At 51.8% G+C, this 19974-nt stretch overlaps 2 protein-coding genes and 2 pseudogenes across 3 annotated transcripts; all 4 read right to left on the bottom strand.

Annotated features, from left to right (window-relative positions):
* Positions 1-352: 352 nt before the first annotated feature.
* LOC112879059 (subtilisin-like protease SBT1.4) lies at positions 353-3279 on the bottom strand. 2 transcript variants are annotated; one of them, XR_003225927.1, is made up of 2 exons: positions 866-3279; positions 353-660 (listed from the first exon to the last, which is right to left on the bottom strand). XR_003225927.1 is itself a non-coding variant. In XM_025943385.1 (1 exon), the coding sequence occupies exon 1, from the start codon at positions 3277-3279 to the stop codon at positions 946-948; it is 2334 nt and encodes a 777-aa protein (XP_025799170.1). In that variant the 3' UTR covers positions 784-945. The 2 variants fall into 2 exon arrangements, 1 of the variants encoding a protein (XP_025799170.1); XM_025943385.1 differs by lacking the exon at positions 353-660 and having other exon boundaries at positions 784-3279.
* A 3060-nt stretch (positions 3280-6339) lies between these two features.
* On the bottom strand, positions 6340-10005 carry LOC112899001 (annotated as a pseudogene).
* A 1435-nt stretch (positions 10006-11440) lies between these two features.
* On the bottom strand, positions 11441-13825 carry LOC112879060 (annotated as a pseudogene).
* Positions 13826-15104: 1279 nt separating this feature from the next.
* On the bottom strand, positions 15105-18444 carry LOC112899726. Its single transcript, XM_025968345.1, has 2 exons — positions 18030-18444; positions 15105-15969 (listed from the first exon to the last, which is right to left on the bottom strand). The coding sequence occupies exons 1-2, from the start codon at positions 18296-18298 to the stop codon at positions 15486-15488; spliced, it is 753 nt and encodes a 250-aa protein (XP_025824130.1). The 5' UTR covers positions 18299-18444; the 3' UTR covers positions 15105-15485.
* Between the last annotated feature and the right edge of the window lie 1530 nt (positions 18445-19974).

Below are 19974 nucleotides of genomic sequence, written 5' to 3'. Positions count from 1 at the left end.
CAGAGCGCGGTGACATCGTCGTCCTCGCCGGGAGCCGGCGCGGGAGACACTCCCGAGCCCTAATGTGACACGGATGGCGTCAGGGACTAGGTCGTCCGTCGTCGATGCCGGCGAGGGTTTTCTTTTTTTTAAGTAACAGGAGGGTTTTCTGGATCCGCTCTATCTTCTCCATTGCTGTTGTCACCATGGTCGCCTCGATGGTTTGAATCTTTGATCTGTTCCCGGTTTATTAGTTCTTGACAGTCACTTATTTCCGATTTATCAGGGTTATCAGTGATTTGGGGGGCTTTTCCGTGGTTTACTTGTTTTTTCTTTGAGATTATTCCGTGATTTATTTGTTTTTTTAGGGGAATAATCCGTGATTTATTTGTTGACCAGTGTGCTTGGAGAACCAAGAAAGCCCATCTTAGTAAAGCTCAAAACAGAATGGAAGTTCCTTCTTATTCGAATGGACTGTCATGTATCAAATTTCCAACAAGGCCCTAAATAGCTCACCTTACCGGGCTGATCTATATATTCAGGCCCACATGTTATTAGATTAGTGGCAACCGAGATTGAAATGGCTCAGCTCTGACTCAAATATGTAGCGAAGGAGTCATTACCTACTGCAGGTTGAGATCAGTGATGCAGCCCGTCCCAGTCCCAGCTGAAACGTGCAATCTGTCAAAAAATTGTCAGTGGCTGACATCTCAAAGGAGGGAAGTATACTTGGCTACTTGAATTAATGGCTCTGTCAGCTTGAACGTGATGTATGGTGTTTTTCCAGATTATCACCAAGAGCAGTTGAGAAGTGAAACTCCAAATGGTAAGATTAGTTATACAAGTTGTTGGTGGAATGGAGCAGTAATGAAGCTAGGAGACTTACTTTTTTTAAATGCAACTTGCAACCTACAACAAACAACGAACGTAAGAGCACACAAGTTAAAATTTCGTAGAACTGTCGAATCACATCGCCGCCACTTGGCTCGCCCGCCAGGTGATGGCAATGGGGCTCGTCACCTTGTGCTTCCCGTCACTCCACACTATGGACCCGAACGTGTACTTCTCGGTCACGCCTCCCTGCTGCGGCGCGAAGGTGATCGCGTACTCCTGTGCCTGTTGCATCGCGCTGAACTGCAGCGTCGGAGGCTCCACCGCGACGCGCACGCCGGCGGGGCTGGTGACGCTGGCCGTGTACGTGGCCCTGGCGTTGCTCCCGACGTTGCGCACGACGCGGCGCTGCGTAACCTTGTCATCCCCGGAGCTGAACACCACCGAGAACGCCGGGTAGTTGAGGTCGCCCACAGAGCCCGAGCGCGTCGAGCAGTCGGTCACCGAGCCGTCCCTCGTCAGGACGGCGATCTGCTTCGCGGTGTATCCGATCGCGCACAGGAAGGCGATGTAGTCGTCGGTGCCGGCGTCGTAGACCAGGCCCGGGTCCAGGGCGCAGTTGGGGTCCACGTGGCCGGCCCCGCGCACGAACGGCGTGGATGCCTCGCCGGTCGACATGTCCTTGATGATGTCGCCGGCGTTGTCCACGTTGTACGCGGTGGTCATCAGCGCGGACTTGATCGCGGCGGGGCTCCAGTCCGGGTGTGCCTGCCGGAGCAGCGCGGCGATGCCGCTGACGTGCGGGCATGACATGGAGGTCCCGGAGATGATGTTGAACTTCACTCGCCTCGTGTCGCTGTCGAGCTCCGAGGGTGAGTTCTCGCCGGTCCAAGCAGCCAGAATGTCCACTCCAGGGGCGGTGACATCCGGCTTGAAGATCTCCGGCGCGATGAAATTTGGGCCGCGGCTGGAAAAGGAAGCCATTCTTGGGGAAGACAGCGTCCGGCCGATGGCAGTGCCGAGGAACACGACCGTCGCGACGGGGGACGCGTTCGTTCTTATGTACTTCTTGATCTTCTCGGCAGCGGTGAACGTGACGGCCGTCGCCGGAAGGATGTGAGCGGTAGCCAAGGCCTGCTCGCCGAACGCTTTGCTGCCAACTAGGATTGCTCCGGCTCCTCCGGCAAGTTTCACGGCTTCTCCTTTAGCTGCTCGACCGTTCACGCCTGGGTCGCACACCACAATCTTTCCGGCGACCTTGCTGGCGTTCAGCTTGCCAGCTTCACAGACGCTTGAGCCCACGTCGCCTCCATAGACTAACGGTATCTTGCTTGCACCGAGCGGCGTGCCGGCATAGAGGGAGGTGCCGTTGAAGGTCTCGCCGTCGCCGAGGACAACGTTCGCTGGGAACTGGCGGTTGATGGTTGACGCACCGACCGTCAGGATCCACGGCGCGACGTTGACGGCGGTGAACTCGCCGGGGCCGGCATTGCCTGCAGAGGCGGACACGACGATGCCCTTGCGGACGGCGCTGAACGCTCCCACGGCCGTGGTGTCGCTATAAAACTGTGGCGCCCTGCCAACAGCGCCAAGCGAGACGGAGATGACGTTGACCCCATCCTTGATGGCCTCGTCAAATGCCATGAGAATGTCAGAGTACGTGCATCCCATTGTCCAGCACGACTTGTAGGCGGCAATGCGCGCGCCCGGAGCCATGCCGACGGCTTTGCCTTTGGCGTAGTCGAAGAAGGCGGCGTCCGCCACGGCAGAGCCCGCGGCCGTGGACGAGGTGTGCGTACCATGGCCGTTGGTGTCGAGCGGTGACCTGGACTCCGTCTCCTCAATCGCCCCTCCGTGCGAAGCCTGGTACCCCAGGTTGAAGAACTTGGCGCCGACGAGCTTGTTGTTGCAGTACGCGGAGGCGTTGAACGCCGGCGTCGAGACGCAGCGGCCGCGGAACGTGCTGGGCGGCGGCGGCAGCGACGGGTCCCCGGCGAACGACGCGCGGTCCTTCGGGTACACGCCGGTGTCGATGACGCCTATCACGACGTCCCTGGCGCCGCCGGACGCCGCGAGCAGCCCGGACGACTCCGAGAGGCCGAGGAACGACGGCGTCTGCGTGGTGTGCAGCTGGTGGGTAGCGTCGGGCACGACCGCGAGCACGGAGTCCTGGGAGGCGAGGTGCGCGGCCTGGGCCCCCGTCAGCCGCGCCGCGAAGCCCGTGGCGGCGTGCGCGTACGAGTAGAGCACCCTCGGCGCCGGGCGCGCGACGCGCGCGGGGAGGTGGTCGCGCAGGAAGGAGCCGTACGCGCTGGAAAGCGCGCGGGGCCGTGACGACCGTGGCGCGTGCGCCGGCGCCACGTGCACAATGTAGGTGGACACGGCCTCCGCTTCAGGCTCCGGGAGCGCCACCGCCACCGCCGCGGCAACGGCGAGCAGGAGGCACAGCACCCATGCTAGTCTCGCCATCGGGGCTCCCCGAGAGGTGTCTGTGTTGGCGTTGCAGTGGACTCGGGGGACGGAGGCGGGAATAAGTACGCGAGCTGATCAGGTCGCGCATGTGCCAGTTTGGTGGTCAGATCAACACGGCATCGTGGTTGCAGAACACGCGAGAGATAGAATGGAATCTGATGGATCCAAATCAGAAAACAACATTTGCCTGTGGACCTCGTTCTGAATATTGTAAGAGAAGACCCGGCAGCTAGCTATTGGATTGCCGCAAGTGGCCAATAGGCCACGCCCACGCTCCGGTACTGGTTCATCCTCTGCATTGGGCTCTTCGATCGTTGCTTCCAGGGAAGCACGACCTGCCCTGCGATGCCTCTCGTTGTCTGAAGATTCTTAAACATGTCCAGTGATCTTATTTGTATTTCAATCTATTGGATAACACCCAGTTGCTCTGACTTAAAAGGATTCTGACGACTAAAAAATATACAAGTCTTTATAAAAAAAGGAGTTAGACTGCACGATTTGCTTAAACTGATTCTGTGTCAAGAAGCTTGGTTGGTTAGGATGTAAACGGGCTGGTCTAAAACATATTCTGCCCAACCAGTTGGTTTATTTTTTTATTTTTGAAAAAAATCCGATTTACACCTCGAACTATTGCAAAAGTTCGATTTTCAACATTTAACTACAAAACTTGGTAACATAAGCCATCCAACTATTGAAATAGTGCAAATTTAGCCCTTTTAGTGGTTTCAAAGTGGTTTTGTATTTCCTTTAAAAAATAAAAAATTCTAATTAGATCTAAAAAATCAAAACTAATCCATTTTAAATCAGAAAAATATGAAATTAGTATAAATTTTTTCTAAAAATGTAACCTATCTATTATTGCTCTATTTGAAACTTAATAATAGCCATAACTATAAGCAACCAAATACTATGAACATAAAAAAATGGATCCGAATAAATGACAAGTAGAGTGTCAATAGATAGGTTACATTTTTAGAAAAAAATTATACCCATTTCTTAATTTTGATTTAAAATGAATTACTTATAAATTTTTTAGTTTAAAATTATATATTTTAAATTTTATAAAATGAGAACCATCTTTGAAACCACCCAAAAGACCAAATTTGCACGGTTTTGACAGTTGGATGATCTATATTGTCCGGTTTTATAGTTGAAGATTGAAAATCGAACTTTTATGATAATTCGAGGTGTAAACCGGACTTTTTCCTTTTCCCTTTATTTTTTGAACTTATTCAGGGCTAACTCGTTTTGTATACGTCGTTTTGGTAAGTACGTCAGCAACCCAGTGCCCTTGCGCACCGCTAGGGCCCGACCAAACATCTCTACGCCCATTTGTCTTCACTCCTAATTTTCTTCGAAGTCACAACACGCAAGGAACAGGACAGAACCAAGATGTGTATTATAGTGGGCGCTTTAAATCGAAGTGGACTTGGAAGACCAATCGGTAGCGGAGAAGGTAAACTATTAAGGGTGGGCCTGAGATGGACATTCGACCTAATTCAGAATTGAAACTTGCAGGACTCTTCTAATGCGACATTTCACGGTGGTAGCAAGAGAGGGGAGAAATCCCTACGCTAAGGGAAAAAAGAGAAGGAGAAGTTCCTTAAAGAAATCTGTTTGAACCCATTTACAAAATGTGGATCCGATTTATTAGCTACCAAACTATTCAAAAACTAGATCAAATCTTACTCCAATGAAATTTATAGAGGTGAGTGCACGTGCATATATCATTATCTCTATACGTATTTCCTTCTTTTTAAAAAAATTGATTATTTAAAAAGAATCTGTGATGCAAGTAACGCTAACGTGAACATTTCTGGCTGTGGCCCCATCCATCCATCTGTGCCTGCCGATCCATAATCCAAAAAGAATCTGTGATGCAAGTAACGCTAACGTGCACATTTCTATCTGTGAGTGCGGGAATTGGCCTCTTTTTTTTTTCTTTTTTTTTTGAGAGAGAGAGAGGAGCTCAATCATCATCCATCTCTGCCTGGCGACCCGATGGGAAGGCCCATCCCCCACGGCCTGTGACGGCCCAGAGCGTGGAAGGGGCTCGGCCCAAGAAACATGTACAAATCTTACTATTAGTAATTAAGACTTCTTTTAAAGTCTCCGTATAAAGCTACTAGGATCCTAAATGGACACTCTAAAAAAATAGAAAAATTATAAATATTTTTATAAAAATTAAAAATATCCGGCCATCAATTCGATAACTCTAATCATCATAATAGTTATTGGATCTATTGTCTTTCCTAATAAATTACCCACCTTTGCTATTATAAAAATAGACTAAAGTAACCTCTAAACATATATCTAAATTACCCACCTCTGCCATTATAAAAAAAATCTAAAACAATCTCCTAATCTTCGTGTAGATTATCCACCTATGCTATTATAAAAATAATGCAAATAAGCCCCTAAATTTTAAGATAAATTATACAATTATGTCATTATTAAAAGTGAAAGTAACCCCTAGATCTAAATCTAAATTATATAATTATAAAAAATATTAAAATGTATCAATATAAAAATTTTAAATTAATATTTCTATAATTATTAATATATTATTTATGTTATTGTTTATATAAAAATACTACCCACGATATGTGTCACCATGTATTCATGTATGATGTAAGAGATAGAATACCAATTCATAAACAAATGGTTCAATTAAATATATATCAAACACACGTGGAGGTGTGATGCAAAATAAAATCTATTGCAACTAGATAATAATAAATATGTATTTTAGAGTATGTGTTAGAATATTTAATAGATGAAAGAAGGCGTGAAATATATAATTATAATTATTAGTTATAAATCTTATTTTTATATTAATTCTAATTAGTCCGTGCGGGAGCACGAGTTGATAGGCTAGTTGAGTACAAATAATTCATTGAACACGAAACCATAGGCAGACAAGAAAGGGTGGACTTGCTTAAAATGAAATGATCAAGCAAGCAATTTACGTTGCTAAATTACAAAACATGAATGGACAGAAAAAAGGGAAAAATTGCCGGAAAATGATCAAGCAAGACGATACCCAAACCCATTGGAATGACAATGACGAGCAGCAACGAGTTCCAGAACACGATCATGCAATGGAAGAGTGCTGGAATGAGGCAGCTTATTGAAACGGACATGCAACGGCAGGCAACTCGCATCACATCGCCGCCACTTGGGGCGCCGGCCAGGGCCAGGTGATGGCAATGGGGCTCGTCACCCTGTGCTCTCCGTCGCTCCACACGATGGACCCGAACGTGTACTTGTCCGTCAGGTTCCCCGCTCCCTGAGGCGTGAAGAAGGCGATCTCGTAGTCCCGCCTCCGCTGCCTTGCGTCGAACCGCAGCTTCCGCGGCTTCACCGTTACACGCACGCCGGCGGGGCTGGTGATGTTGGCCGTGTACGTGGCCCTGAAGTTGCAGCCGACGTTGCGCATGGTGCGGCGCTGCGTGACATTGTCCATGTTGGGATTGAACACCGCCGAGAAGGCGGGGTAGTTGAGGTCGCCGGCGGAGCCCGTGTGCGTCAAACAGTCAGTTTCCGGATCGTCATCGGTGAATACGGCGATTTGGTCGGCGGTGTAACCGAGGGCGCACAGGAAGGAGACGTAGTCGTCGGCGTCAGCATCGTACACCAGGCCCAGGTCGAGGGGGCGGTTGGGGTCCACATGGCCGGACCCACGGGCGAATGGCGTCGAAGCCTTGCCGGTCGACATGTCCTTGATGACGTTGCCGGCGTTGTCCAAGACGTACGCGGTGGTCATCAGGGCGGACTTGATCGCCGCGGGGCTCCAGTCTGGCCGCGCCTGCCGGAGCAGCGCGGCGACGCCGCTCACGTGCGGGCACGACATGGACGTGCCGGAGATGATGTTGTACTGCACTCGTCTCCTGTCGGTGCCGAGCCCTGTGGGCGAGCTCTCGCCGGTCCTCGCAGCCAGGATGTTGACGCCGGGGGCGATGACGTCCGGTTTGAGGATCTCCGGGGCGCGGCGATTCGAACCACGGCTTGAGAAGGCTGCTATCCGAGGGGAAGTAGGAATCCTACCGTCGACGGTGCCATGGAAGACGACCGTCGTGACAGGGGATGCAGCTGTGCTTAGGTACTTCATGATCTTCTCGGTGGAGGCAAACGTGATCACCGTCGTGGGAAACATGTGAGGATTGGCGTACGCAAACTCTCCGAAGTCCTTTACGCCGGCGAGGATAGCTCCGGCGCCACCAGCAAGTTTGACAGCCTCTCCTTTCGCGACTCCGCCATTAATACCGTAGTCGCACAACACGATCTTCGCGGCGACCATGGTCGAGTTCAGCTTCCCAGCTTCACAGAAACGCGAGCCCACGTTCCCGCCATAGACTAGCGGTATCTCGGTTGCGCTGACCGGCGAGCCGGCATAGAGTGAAGTGCCGGTGAAGGTCTCGCCGTTGCCGAGAACGACGGTATCTGGGAACCGACGGTTGATGGTTGATGCTCCGGTCGTCAAAAGCCATGGAGCGACGTTGGTGACCGTGGACTCGGCAGGTCCGGTGTTCCCTGCGGAGGCAGAGACAACGATGCCCTTGCGAATGACTCTGAGTGCGCCCACGGCCACGCTGTCTTTGTGAAACTTTTGTGGCTTGCGGTTATCACCGACTGAGATGGAAATGACGTCGACCCCGTCGGCAATAGCCTCGTCGAAGGCCGCGAGGACGTCGGAGCTCGCGCATCCTGTTTGCCAGCACGCCTTGTAGGAGGCAATGCGCGCGCCGGGGGCCACGCCGACGGCAGTTCCTTTGCCGTACTTGTAGAAGGCGGCGTCGGTGGCGGCAGATCCGGCGGCGGTGGAGGCCGTGTGCGTCCCGTGGCCTATGTTGTCGAGCGGCGACTTGGACTGTCCCGTCGTCTCACTAGTCACTAATTGACCGTCCAGTTACAGCCTCCTTCCCCTTGTAGAAGAACTTGGCGCCGACGAGCTTGTTGTTGCAGAACACGGAGGCGTTGAACGACGGTGTGGAGACGCAGCTGCCGCGGAAGGTGCTTGGTGGCGGCGGCAGCCGCGGGTCGGCGGCGAAAGACGCTCGGTTTTGTGGATAGATACCGGTGTCGATGACGCCTATCACGACGTCGGTGGCGCCGTCCGCCGGCAATGCTTTTTTGCATGATAATTTTTTTGGTACTTTTTTTTAGGATAGGTTAAATTAAATTGGATTAGAGCGTAAAGCAAGCGCACCTGCTGCAAGGCCTTTTCCATCTTAAGTTAGGGGAATGAGTTTTTCGCCAAAGACAAAAAAGGTCAGGGAATAAGTTAAGCAGGTAACCATCCTAGTCATGTGCGAGAGTGGGAGTTAGATTTTACAAGTTCCCTCGTGACACTCGTTCTGATACTGTATTACAACTTTTCAGGTGCCAACATGTAACGCTCACGTGGCAGTTGGTATGTGTGCTATGCCTTTTATACCTTTTTCAATTTTCATTTTCCTATTTTTTTAAAAAAACAAATGGATATGAGGAGTGGTTGTTCTGTCTGATAGCAACGCTTTTGGAGCTGAAATGTCATAGCCAATGGAGGGCGAAACTTTAAATACATTATGAACACACATGTGTGTAGTGGAGGCCAGGCACCTATATCTTTTTATTTAATAACGACGCTAATATATATATCTGAGAATGCTAAAATCAAGTATTTGTGGATGGAGGGAACTCGCATCACATCACGGCCACCTGGCTCGCCGGCCAGGTGATGGCGATGGGGCTGGTCACCTTGTGCTCGCCGTCGCTCCACGCGATGGACCCGAACGTGTACTTCTCGGCCACGCTCCCCGCACCTCGCGCCATGAAGGTGATCTCGTACTCCTGCGCGTCTTCTGCGTCGCGCGGAAACCAGGGAAACGTACCTTCCGTGGCTTCACCATGACGCGCACGCCTGCCGGTACGCTGACGCTGGGCGTGTACGTCGCCTCCACGTTGCTCCCGACGTTGCGCACGACGCGGCGCTGGGTGACCTCGCCGTCGGTGGAGTTGAATACCGCCGAGAAGGTCGGGTAGTTGTGGTCGCCGGCGGAGGCCGTGCGCGTCGAACAGTCCGCCGCCATGCGCGCACCCGGGGACATGCCAATGACTTTGCCTTTGGCGTAGTCGAAGAAGGAAGCGTCCACCCCGGCGGAGCCGGCAGCGGTGGAGGCGGTGTGAGTGCCGTGGCCGACGGTGTCGAGCGGAGACTTGGACTCCACCGTCTCATTAAGGCGTTCGTGCGCTGCCTCGTACCCCAGGTAGAAGAACCTGGCGCCGACGAGCTTGTTGTTGCAGTAGGCGAAGGCATTGAAACACGGCGTCGAGACGCAAGTGCCCCGGAACTTGCTGGGTGGCGGCGGCAGCGACGCGTCGGCGGCGAAGGACGCGCGGCCCTTGGGGTTGATGCCGCTGTCGATGACGCCGATCACGACGTCCGTGGCGCCGTTGGACCTCGGGAGGAGCCCGGAAGAGGCGGAGAGGCCGAGGAAGGAGGGCGTCAGCGTGGTCTGCAGCTGCTGCGTCGCGTCGGGGACGACGGCGAGGACGGAGCGGCTGGGACGCGAGGTGCGCGGCCTGGCGCTCCGTGAGCCGCGCCGCAAAGCCCGTCGCGGCGTGCGCGTACAAGTAGAGCACCCTCGGCGCCGGGCGCGAGATGCCCGCGGGGAGGCCGTCACGGAGGATGGGGTAGGTTGGTGGGCAGCATCGAGCGCATTGCGGGGTCAGATCAGTCATCAGATCAGCACGGTAGCCATGCCCCGGTGAGGATCATGTGCCCAATCCGGATCTGAAAACAAAGCTTGATCACCGGATGCCTTCTGACATCTGAACACTGAACTCTGCTTATTGGAGACCCTGTCACTACTCACTAACTGTCAGTACATCATTGCAGGTTTCCAATGGATCAGGCTCCCGTGCTTGTTTTGTCCCTGTTTTCTGGCGGGGTCGTTGGCTCCTTGCTCGCAGCCTTGCAGGGAAGCACAAGCACGACCTGCTGAATGCCATTTCTTTCTGAAAAGGCGAACGAATATGTGTCATGTGCATGTGCTTACAGGTACCTCTGGGAGCAGCAGGTACCCGTATGTAGGTTGTTGGGCTGCCAAACGCATTTGCTGGATCAGATTCAGATCAGATCAAGCACGGCAGCCATGGCGCGGCGCGAATCACCTGGGAGATTCAGGGATTGTTCGTTTCCTACCCTCTAAATTTTAGATCCATCACATCAAAAAGAATCTTATCATTTAGAAATATTAAATAAAGTCTAATTACAAAACTTTTTGCACAGATGGGTGCTAATTCGCGAGACAAATTTAATGAGCCTAATTAATCCATAATTTGCCACAGTGATGCTACAGTAATCATCCGCTAATCACGAACTAATATACCTCATTAGATTCGTCTCGCGAATTAGCCCTGGGGTTCTGCAATTAGTTTTGTAATTAGACTTTATTTAATACTTCTAAATGACAAGATTCTCTTTGACGTGACTCCTCTAAACTTTAGGCCCCAGGAAACGAACACACCCTCAGATCTGAAAACAAAAGTATGCTCGTCGGACCTCTGCTCAAGTGCTCATCAACTCGGCTGTAACTGTTACCCTCAAAAAAAACTCGACTGTAACTGTAACTATTATATTAAAAAAATAGGGTTCTAAACTCCAGCTACATGAGATGGTTTAAATCTGCACGCAAGAAGAATTCGAACTATAGTTGCTAGCTCTACCCTACAATTGTAATGAGCTAGCCGACCGGATTAGAGTCCGCTTGGACTGTATGTCTGTATCACAAATTTGTGCTCCGCTTGTTTTGCTTTTGCTGAACCGGACCGCTTCAAATTTTGGCATGCATAACACCGATCTCACGACACCCTTTGTGCGGGGAAATCTATATACCTAGCGCTATATAAGTCCATTTCTGTCGCCTACACCATCTACTTCTCTGACCGACGGTAGGCCCCACGGGTCAGTTCTGTCTTCCTTCTCTACGCTCCTCGTCGTGGACTCGTGGTCACACGCTGGCACGTGAGGTGATACAAACTATTACCTCACCAGCGATCATCTGTAGTCACGTTACATCAAACAGCAAAGATGATCTCAAACCGACTCAAGGATTACAGTGAGGATACGGACCAACCAGTTCTGCAAGTTGATCATCATCGAATGGAAGAGTGCTGAGATGAGATCAGCTTCTTATTCATAAACTGCAACTTACAAAAATAAAAAACTAAGACACATGCATGCATCACATGGCCGCCACCTGGCTTGCAGGCCAGGTGATGGCGATGGGGCTCGTCACCGTGTGCTTGTTGTCCCTCCACACGATCGACCCGAACGTGTACTTCTCGGTCACGTTCGCCCCCCTCAACGGCGTGAAAGTCACCGCGTACTCCTGCGTCCGCCGCAATCGGCTGAACCTCAGGATCCGTGGCTTCACCGTGACACGAACGCCGGCCGGGCTGGTGAGGGTGACCCTGTACCTGGCCCTCACGTTGCTCCCGACGTTGCGCACCGTGCGGCGCTGTGTGACCTCGCTCTTGGTGGAGTTGAGCACCACCGAGAAGGCCGGGTAGTTGAGGTCGCCGGCGGAAGTCGTCCTTCTCGCCGAGCAGTTGACCGGCCGGTCGTCCGTCGTCGTGAACTTGGCGATCTGCTCGGCGGTGTAGCCGAGCGCGCAGAGGAAGGAGAAGTAGTCGTCGGCGCCGGCGTCGTACACGAGGCCAGGGTCGACGGCGCGGTTGGGGTCCACGTGGCCGGCCCCGCGCACGAACGGCGTGGACGCCTGGCCGGTCGACATGTCCCTGATGGTGTCGCCGGCGTTGTCCACGTTGTACGCGGTGGTCATCAGGGCGGACTTGATCGCGGCGGGGCTCCAGTCCGGGTGCGCCTGCCGGAGCAGCGCGGCGATGCCGCTCACGTGCGGGCACGACATGGACGTGCCGGAGATGATGTTGTACTTCACCCGCCTCGTGTCGCTGTCGAGTGTCGCTGTCGAGTGCCGAGGGCGAGCTCTCGCCGGTCCAGGCAGCCAGTATGTCAACGCCGGGGGCGGTGATGTCCGGCTTGAGGATCTCCAGCGCGCGGAGGTTCGGGCCACGGCTGGAGAAGGACGCCATCCTTGGAGAAGAAGGCTTCCTGCCAACGACCGTGCTTTGGAACACGATCGTCGCGACGGGGGACGCGTTCGTTCGTATGTACTGCTTGATCTTCTCGGCGTCGGCAAACTTGACGGCCGTCGCGGCGAGAATGTGAGCATTAGCCATGGCCTGCTCTCCAAATTTTTCGGTGCTCACGAGGATTGCTCCAGCGCCACCGGCGAGTTTGACGGCCTCACCTTTCGCTGTCCGGCCATTGACGCCGGGATCGCACACCACGATCTTCCCGGTCACCAAGCTGGTGTTGAGCTTCCCAGCTTCACAGAAGCCCGAGCCCACGTCCCCGCCATATACTAGCGGTATCTTGGCTTCGCCGAGCGGCCTTCCGGTGTAGAGTGAAGCGCCGGTGAAGGTCTTGCCGTTGCCTAGGACGACGCGCCGACCGTGATGAACCATGGTGCGATGTTTTTGGCGGTATACTCGCCGGGGCCCTCGTTCCCCGCGGAAGCAGAGACGACGATGCCCCTGCGGACGGCGCTGAACGCGCCTATGGCCATCTGATCTTCATAAAAGTTTGGCGCCTCACCCACGGCGCCAAGTGAGAGGGAGATGACGTCGACCCCGTCGTCGATGGCGGCATCAATCGCCTTTAGGATGTCAGAGTCCGCGCATCCGTTTGTCCAGCAGACCTCGTAGGCGGCTATGCGCGCGCCCGGGCCATGCCGACCGCTTTGCCTTTGGCATAGTTGTAGAAGGCGGCGCCCGCCACCTCTGAGCCGGCGGCGGTGGAGGCGGTGTGCGTCCCGTGGCCGTTGCTGTCGAACGGCGACCTGGGATCCTCCGTCTCATCAAGCCGTTTGCCATACGCAGCCTCGTACCCTTCGTGGAAGAACTTGGCGCCGACGAGCTTTCTGTTGCAGTACGCGGAGGCGTTGAACGACGGCGTCGAGACGCAGCTGCCGCGGAAGCTGGTGGGCGGCGGTGGCATCGACGGGTCGTCGGCGAAGGCGGCGCGGTCCATGGGGTAGATGCCGGTGTCGATGACGCCTATCACGACGTTGGTGGCGCCGTTGGACGCCGGGAGCAGCCCCGACGAGGCCGAGAGGCGGAGGAAGGAGGGCGTCAGCGTGGTGTGCAGCTGCCGGATCCCGTCGGCCGCGACGGCGAGCACGGAAGGCTGGGACGCTAGGTGGGCGGCCTGGCGCTCCGTGAGCCGCGCCGCGAAGCCCGTGGCGGCGTGCGCGTACGAGTAGAGCAGCCTCGGCGCCGGGCGCGCGACGCTCGCGGGGAGACTGTCACGCAGGAAGGAGGTGTACGCGCGGGCAAGCAAGCGCGGGTGCGACGGCCGGGGCGCCTGCTCCGAGGCCACGTGCACGATGTAGGAGGACTGCGCCTCCGTCTCGGCGGCCGCCGCAGTGGCGGAGGCGAGCAGGACGCACACCACCCCGACTAGCCTCGCCATCATTGCACGGGGTGTGGGTGTGTGTGACCGTGAGAGATGGATGTGCTGCGATGGAGTGGTGCTAATAAGTAGGCGAGCCCGGTCGCCGCCTCGGCGGTCGGGGCATCGCCGCAGCGCTGGGCTTTGGATCAGAATGGGAGCCAGATCTAAGGCATTAGTTTGCTCGTTGGATTCTTTCTGATTAAATGAGTATTGTACGATCAAACCAGGCTATTATGCAACTATTGGATAATCGCAAGTTGCCAACATGATGCCAGCATTGAAATTTGAAAATGCGACGCCAGGAGCCTACATTTATCGGCAGGTAAAGAGTTTATGGGCTGCTCCCTCCATTTCAAATTATTAGTCTTTTTAACTTTTCTAAATTCATATTCTTTATTATGCACCTATAATATATACGTAGATATATAGCAAAAATTATAAATCTAGAAAATTTAAAAGATAAATAATTTGGGACGGAGGAAGTAGCGCTTTACCGGCCATTTGATTAGCTAGTGTTGGAGCAGCGCTGTGTCTGAACAGATCAAAACTTTGGACTGGCAAACGCATTGCCAATTCGTGTTGAATGAACTCACAAGAGAGGTTCTGCAGCAGCATGGAGGTTGCAGTAGCAGGAGCAGAGAATTGGCACCATAGATTTACAGCATCTTCGTCCGTTCTCGGGAGCCAGATCATGTGTGAGAAACGGGAGCGAGATCCGAATCAACAGATCTGAAAACTCATGGGACTTGTCATTACAGAACCTGCACATGGCGATCGTTCTGATTTGGAAACTTCGCTCACGGCACTGATCCCGGGAGTATTTGTAAGCGGAGACCCCGGCTGCACGTGGCATTGTTTGTCAGCTGCATTATTGAGCTCAAGCTGCCAATACCTTCTGCCGCTCTGGTTTAACCTCTGTTTTTCTTGGCGAGCTGTTTCCAGAAAACCGTGCCGCACGACACGATACCTACAAAAAAGAGCAACGAATCGATGTGCACATGTGCTAGAATGGGCTTAAAGCTTCATTCGCATGTCATTGTCAGCCTCTGATGGACGAGTTCGGAAGGTTTTTGACTTGCAGTGTTCCTTAACCCAATTGATTTGAAATGAATTTATGTGCTTTCGAAGGCCACAGGAAACGTCCATATGTAACTTCATAATAATAGAAACAGTACTAGCAACAGAAAAAAAAAACCCATCAACTCGGAAGTGAGACCGGTTCTTCCCAGTCATGTTGATTCCAGTTACGCATTACACTAGCAGCTACAGAAAATCACCAGTTCAATAGCACATACAGGTATAATTCAGAAGGACGAGCAATGCAAAAGATATAAAAGGATCAGTGTTGGCAACAGGACTGAATTAGTAGACAAAAGCAGATTCCAGAATTTACAAGTCAACCAGTAACCAATGCATACAGCCCACTGCTTAGTCCCATCATAAGTTTGCCAAGTTCACCTGTATGTTTCGCATTACACCAGGTAAAAGGAGAATCCCAACTCTATCAACACGACTACACGAGTCCATTCAATCTCGCATAGCATGGAGAGCCTAGTATGCAGGCATCAGCCACTGGATTCCGCTGTCTAAAATGGACACCAGTGGTCGGCTGATGACAAGGTTCAGGTTTCGCTGAGTCTTCATGTGCTTGTCCCTGGGAGTAACCAAGATTCAGGCTTTCCTAATTCTTCATGCGCTTGTCCCTGGGGGTAACCATGGCGGTTGAGTCTGTCACATCCTGCAGATTAAGCATTGAATGTGATCTCATAGGAGCTGAGAACAGCTGGGGTGGACGAGGTGCAGGTGGAGAAGCAAAGGCATCCATGGCATTGCTGGGCCTTCTGTGCGGGCGACGGGAAGATGGCTTCTGAGAGCGGCAATGTTCATCATCACTGCCACTGTTGCTTCCTGAGCTGCTTGTGGCAGCAGGCGATATTGTCAACCTCCTACAATTCGTGGGGCTATTGACAACATCATCTTCAGGGAACACCTCTTTATTCTGTGGTTTGCCCCACTTGAAACTGAATGGAAGAAGACCTTTGCGCTTCCTAGGGGATGGTGTTTCTGGCTTTGGAAGGTCTTTCTGCGGGGGAGACAGAATTACAGCATCTTGAAGGTTTGCAAAGGATCCAGACTTGCCATTGTAGAACTTGCATACCCCTTTCCTGCCATATGTAAGAAGAACATTACTCAGCAAAATGGAAGTTTGATAGGATGTCGGAAAATAATTTATCACAGCCCATAAAAATGCTAATAAGACATGCAATGACTTAACAGAGGTGAGCAGTCTCCAAGCTGCTCACAGGGAGCAAACAGACAAAATTAAGTTGCCAAATCCAAAACAAAGACAAAAAATACTCAATATTTTAGAGCTGTAGATAACAAATACTATGTAGCTGCTACAAGCTAGCCAACAAATCCATGTGAAAGAAGAACGTGCTGTCTGTTTGATCCTGTACTTGTGTTAATCACATGTTGTCTGCATCGAACAGTGTTGGGAGTCCACATGACCAAATCTCTGCTTCCATCATATGTAAGTAATACACTGTTCCTGCTAACCATGTGTCAGCATCCAACCAGTAGCTTTAAGCTACTAAGGTCTAAGGAGCACTACGATCATTAGTGGTATAATAAATAATTAAACAAGTTCAAAAACATGCTCAAACAGATGATTGCTTTCAGGTGATTCAGCACACAAACCATGAAACAATTCGTGACATAAGACAGTTTAAGAAAACAGCAAGGATTCCTGTCCAAGAGTATATGCATCCACCAATCCAGAGCTATCCCAACACTATGTAACCACCAGTCAGTAAGGCCATGGAAACACAAACAAATAAGTAATATCTGGACTGTCAGTAGCTAGTGATCTGTTTGCCTAGTGCTATGAATAGCCTGCAAAATGGTTGGAGCATTACTTCTGCCGCAGTTGCATTCATTTGTAATGTTAGTATCTGTTGTTTTACTGACTAACTGGAAAAAATGCATCATCAATAGAAGCAAATGTTTGGAAGACAAAAAAGTTTTAGTACTACCACAGGAACACAATCCTGCAATGTAGCATATTATTTGGAGTGAACAACTAGTAGGGCAGATCCAAGTTTTCACATAACAACTAGTAGGAATGAACCCAGCAATGGGCTGGTAGTTAGCCAGCAAAATTTTGTAAAAGTATAACCATAGTATTCATATGCGATAGCAACATAACCATAAAGAACAAGTGTACATATAATCTTTCCCTATAAAATAGAAAGAAACAAAACATTCTGAAGATTAAGCTGATAGCAATTAGGCTCTCATCGTAGAAATACTAGGGTATTTACTGTTGTTCTAACTGAATCCTGTTTAGCTCTTCTTGGAAAGCCTAAGCAAAACATTATTCCAATCCCAATTTATTTTCATGGTGTATCCACATTTATCTTCACAATTCATAAATTACATTCCAAGCGACACGAGAGATTTGCAGACCAAACATTAGCATCAATCAGAACGCTAGATACTTGTTGGAATCAAGCAATTCAGGGACCAAATTTTCTAAGATCAAAGAACCCACATTGTGAGGCGACAATTGCATTAGGAACTCTACTACCAAAGCCTAATCTCTCCAACCAAAGTGAATGCAAGGCACCAGAGAGAATAGCCTAGAACTCTAACTCGCAACAGTTTGGACATCGTATCACTCCAGAAGTACCTGTTCTAGTCAAGCAGTACAGGGACTAAAGTTTTCCAAGATCAAAGAATCCACATTGCGAGGTGATGTTTGCATTAGGGCTCCCATAATACGAAAACCTAGTGACCCCAACCAAAGTGAATACAACACACAGCAGAGAACCGCAGAGAACCCTAAATCGCAACAATTTGGCCACCTGATCACTCCAGACTTGCCAAGAAAGAGAAGAAACCACCCAATTTCCCAACAGAAGAAACAATCAGAGGACCAAGAACCGAACTGGTCCGGTCGAATTACTCCAAGACCTCCCAACATCACCAGAGACCTAAGAATCTGCGTATGTAACGCACATTCCCCAACTAATACTGACTAAGGATCAATCTGTTCAACTGAGCCAACGCAAAGAAATCTCCAAAATTTTCCGGGAGAAACGAGCGCACCGGGATCAAGAACAGCCGCTTGAGGCCACATTGCCCCCGAATCCCCCAAAGAAGCGCGTAAATAAGCCCACGAGACCGATCAAGATCCGTTCCCCGTGGTGAAATGGGCGCTCACCTGAAGGGCAGGGCCTCCTGGAGCGCGTCCATGGTGTCGAAGGGCGAGCCCTTGTACGAGCTCTGCACCTCGCCGTCGCCGCCCTCGACCTCCTCGCCGTCCCACTCCCACTGCGCCGCCGCCGCGGGGCTGTCGCTGTCCCGCCCCACCGAGGACGAGCCGCCGCGCCCCGCCGACGGCGGCGGCGAGGCCGCGTAGCCGCAGCGGGCGACGCGGCCGAACCGGGGGCCGCCGCCCAGCCCGCGCCCGCTCTCCAGCGCGATCGACATGGCCCGCGCTCCCCTCGCGGCCGCGCCTCACATGCAACGGAAGCAGCAGCCGCCGCCTCTTGTTTCTTCCGCTCTCCCGCTCGCCTTCGCACGCGCACGCGCACGCGTACCGAAAGACTAGCGAGTAAAGAGCAGGGCAGGCGAGCGGCTAGCGTGTAGCGTGGCTTGTGTAGGAGTAGTTTTTTAAGGAGGCACGGGCTGGGTTCGCGTGGTATTTATCTAGGAAAAGAGGGCGGCTTTTCATTATCCTTTTTCCTTTTTCACCTTTTTCCTCTTCCTTTTGCATTTTTTCCTTTTCTCCTTGGAATTACCAATGTGTACGGTGGGAAGAACAAGGCAAATGAACGATAGCAACATGTACCACATAAAACGTGATACTAAAAGATATTGTAGTTGCCAAGGTGATCGAGCAATTTTTCCTACCCAGAAAAAATCATAACAGATTTTGGTAGGTAAAGATAGTAGCAATGGTGGAACGACGAGCTCACGAGCAAAAACAGCAGAAGTGCATGCTTTGCTAGGAGACATTTGTGGGTTGACAGATTCGCTATCATGGTAAAAAATTACTGTTGTTATGCTGACCAAGTTACCAAGGATTATGAGAAAAGAAAGTGTTAAGGTCAGGACGACAAGGTAGTGAACATAAACCTGTATCTCCCAATTGTGTCTGTATCTGTCTGTGTTTTTCCTTTTTATTATTAGGCACCAATTATTCAAAAGGGGACAGCACATGCACTACAGTTTTTATACATGTGTTGTACAATAAAATGTACTGCTAACATCCCATTGGCCATAGAGATATAAAAGAAACTCCCATGACGTCCAAGTGTGGGCTATACTATACATGATGACAAAAATCCCATTGACCATAGAGATGTAAAGGAGCTTGCATGATGCCCATGCAAGTGTATCCTATAGATACATCCCTTTTTATTTTAATGAAGGAACAGTCCTCACTCCGGTCTTTTCACTGTTCTATAAAAAGTTTCAGCCATATCTGCCTGTCTCTAATGTGCAGCATGCCCATTTCAGTGCATTTTTCTTCTTTTTTTTGCCAAATTAAACTAAAGTTTTGTCTCAGTGAAAAGCTGTGGCCTGTGAGCTGCTGCTAGGTAGGAGTACAACACACGGGCGAGCATCCGTACGCGTACGCGGCTAATCCCATCCCTGCGGCCGGAAAAGGAGGCCGTGGTCCCGCTGCGCGCACGTCCCCGGACCAACGCACCACACGGCGGCCGGCCGGCCGGCCGGCTCCGGTTGAGGCAGTACGTACGCCAGCCTAACAGCCAACCGAGACCTACCCCAACAAACTCCCGGGAACCTTTGCGCGGGGGGCATTATTGTGTGCGTGCTCGGTGAGTGACCAAATCCAAATCCGCCCCCCAAAAGCGTCACGTGTGCGCGACACGCTGGTGGGAGTCGCTGTCCGGATCGATCCGTGCTCGCCGATGCGATCCTGGCTACCACGTATCCAGTTGCATTGCAGATCGATCGGTCGTTCTTCCCGGCCGGTCGAGGTGGATCCATCCGATCAGGCAGGGGCGGGCGACGCCTGGTGTGCTGCAGCCGCGGCGGACGCTCGCCGGCGACGCCACTCGCGAGCGAGAGAACGACCCGAGACCGAGATACGGATGATGCCTTCCAGTTTCGCATTGCGAATGCGCCGGCGGGCATGG

This window comes from Panicum hallii, chromosome 1 (assembly GCF_002211085.1).
Source record: "Panicum hallii strain FIL2 chromosome 1, PHallii_v3.1, whole genome shotgun sequence".
Lineage (NCBI taxonomy): Eukaryota > Viridiplantae > Streptophyta > Magnoliopsida > Poales > Poaceae > Panicum > Panicum hallii.
Note: the sequence above shows the minus strand (reverse complement) of the source record. Positions and strands in the feature narration are given on the sequence as shown.

What these genes read in the sequence shown, in the direction of transcription:
- LOC112879059 (XM_025943385.1), bottom strand. Translation starts at nt 3,279, where the DNA reads ATGGCGAGACTAGCATGGGTGCTGTGCCTCCTGCTCGCCGTTGCCGCG.
- LOC112899726 (XM_025968345.1), bottom strand. Translation starts at nt 18,298, where the DNA reads ATGTCGATCGCGCTGGAGAGCGGGCGCGGGCTGGGCGGCGGCCCCCGG. An exon ending in CAGGAGGCCCTGCCCTTCAG is followed by an intron (nt 15,970 to 18,029) that starts GTGAGCGCCCAT and finishes TACATATGGCAG; the next exon opens with GAAAGGGGTATGCAAGTTCT.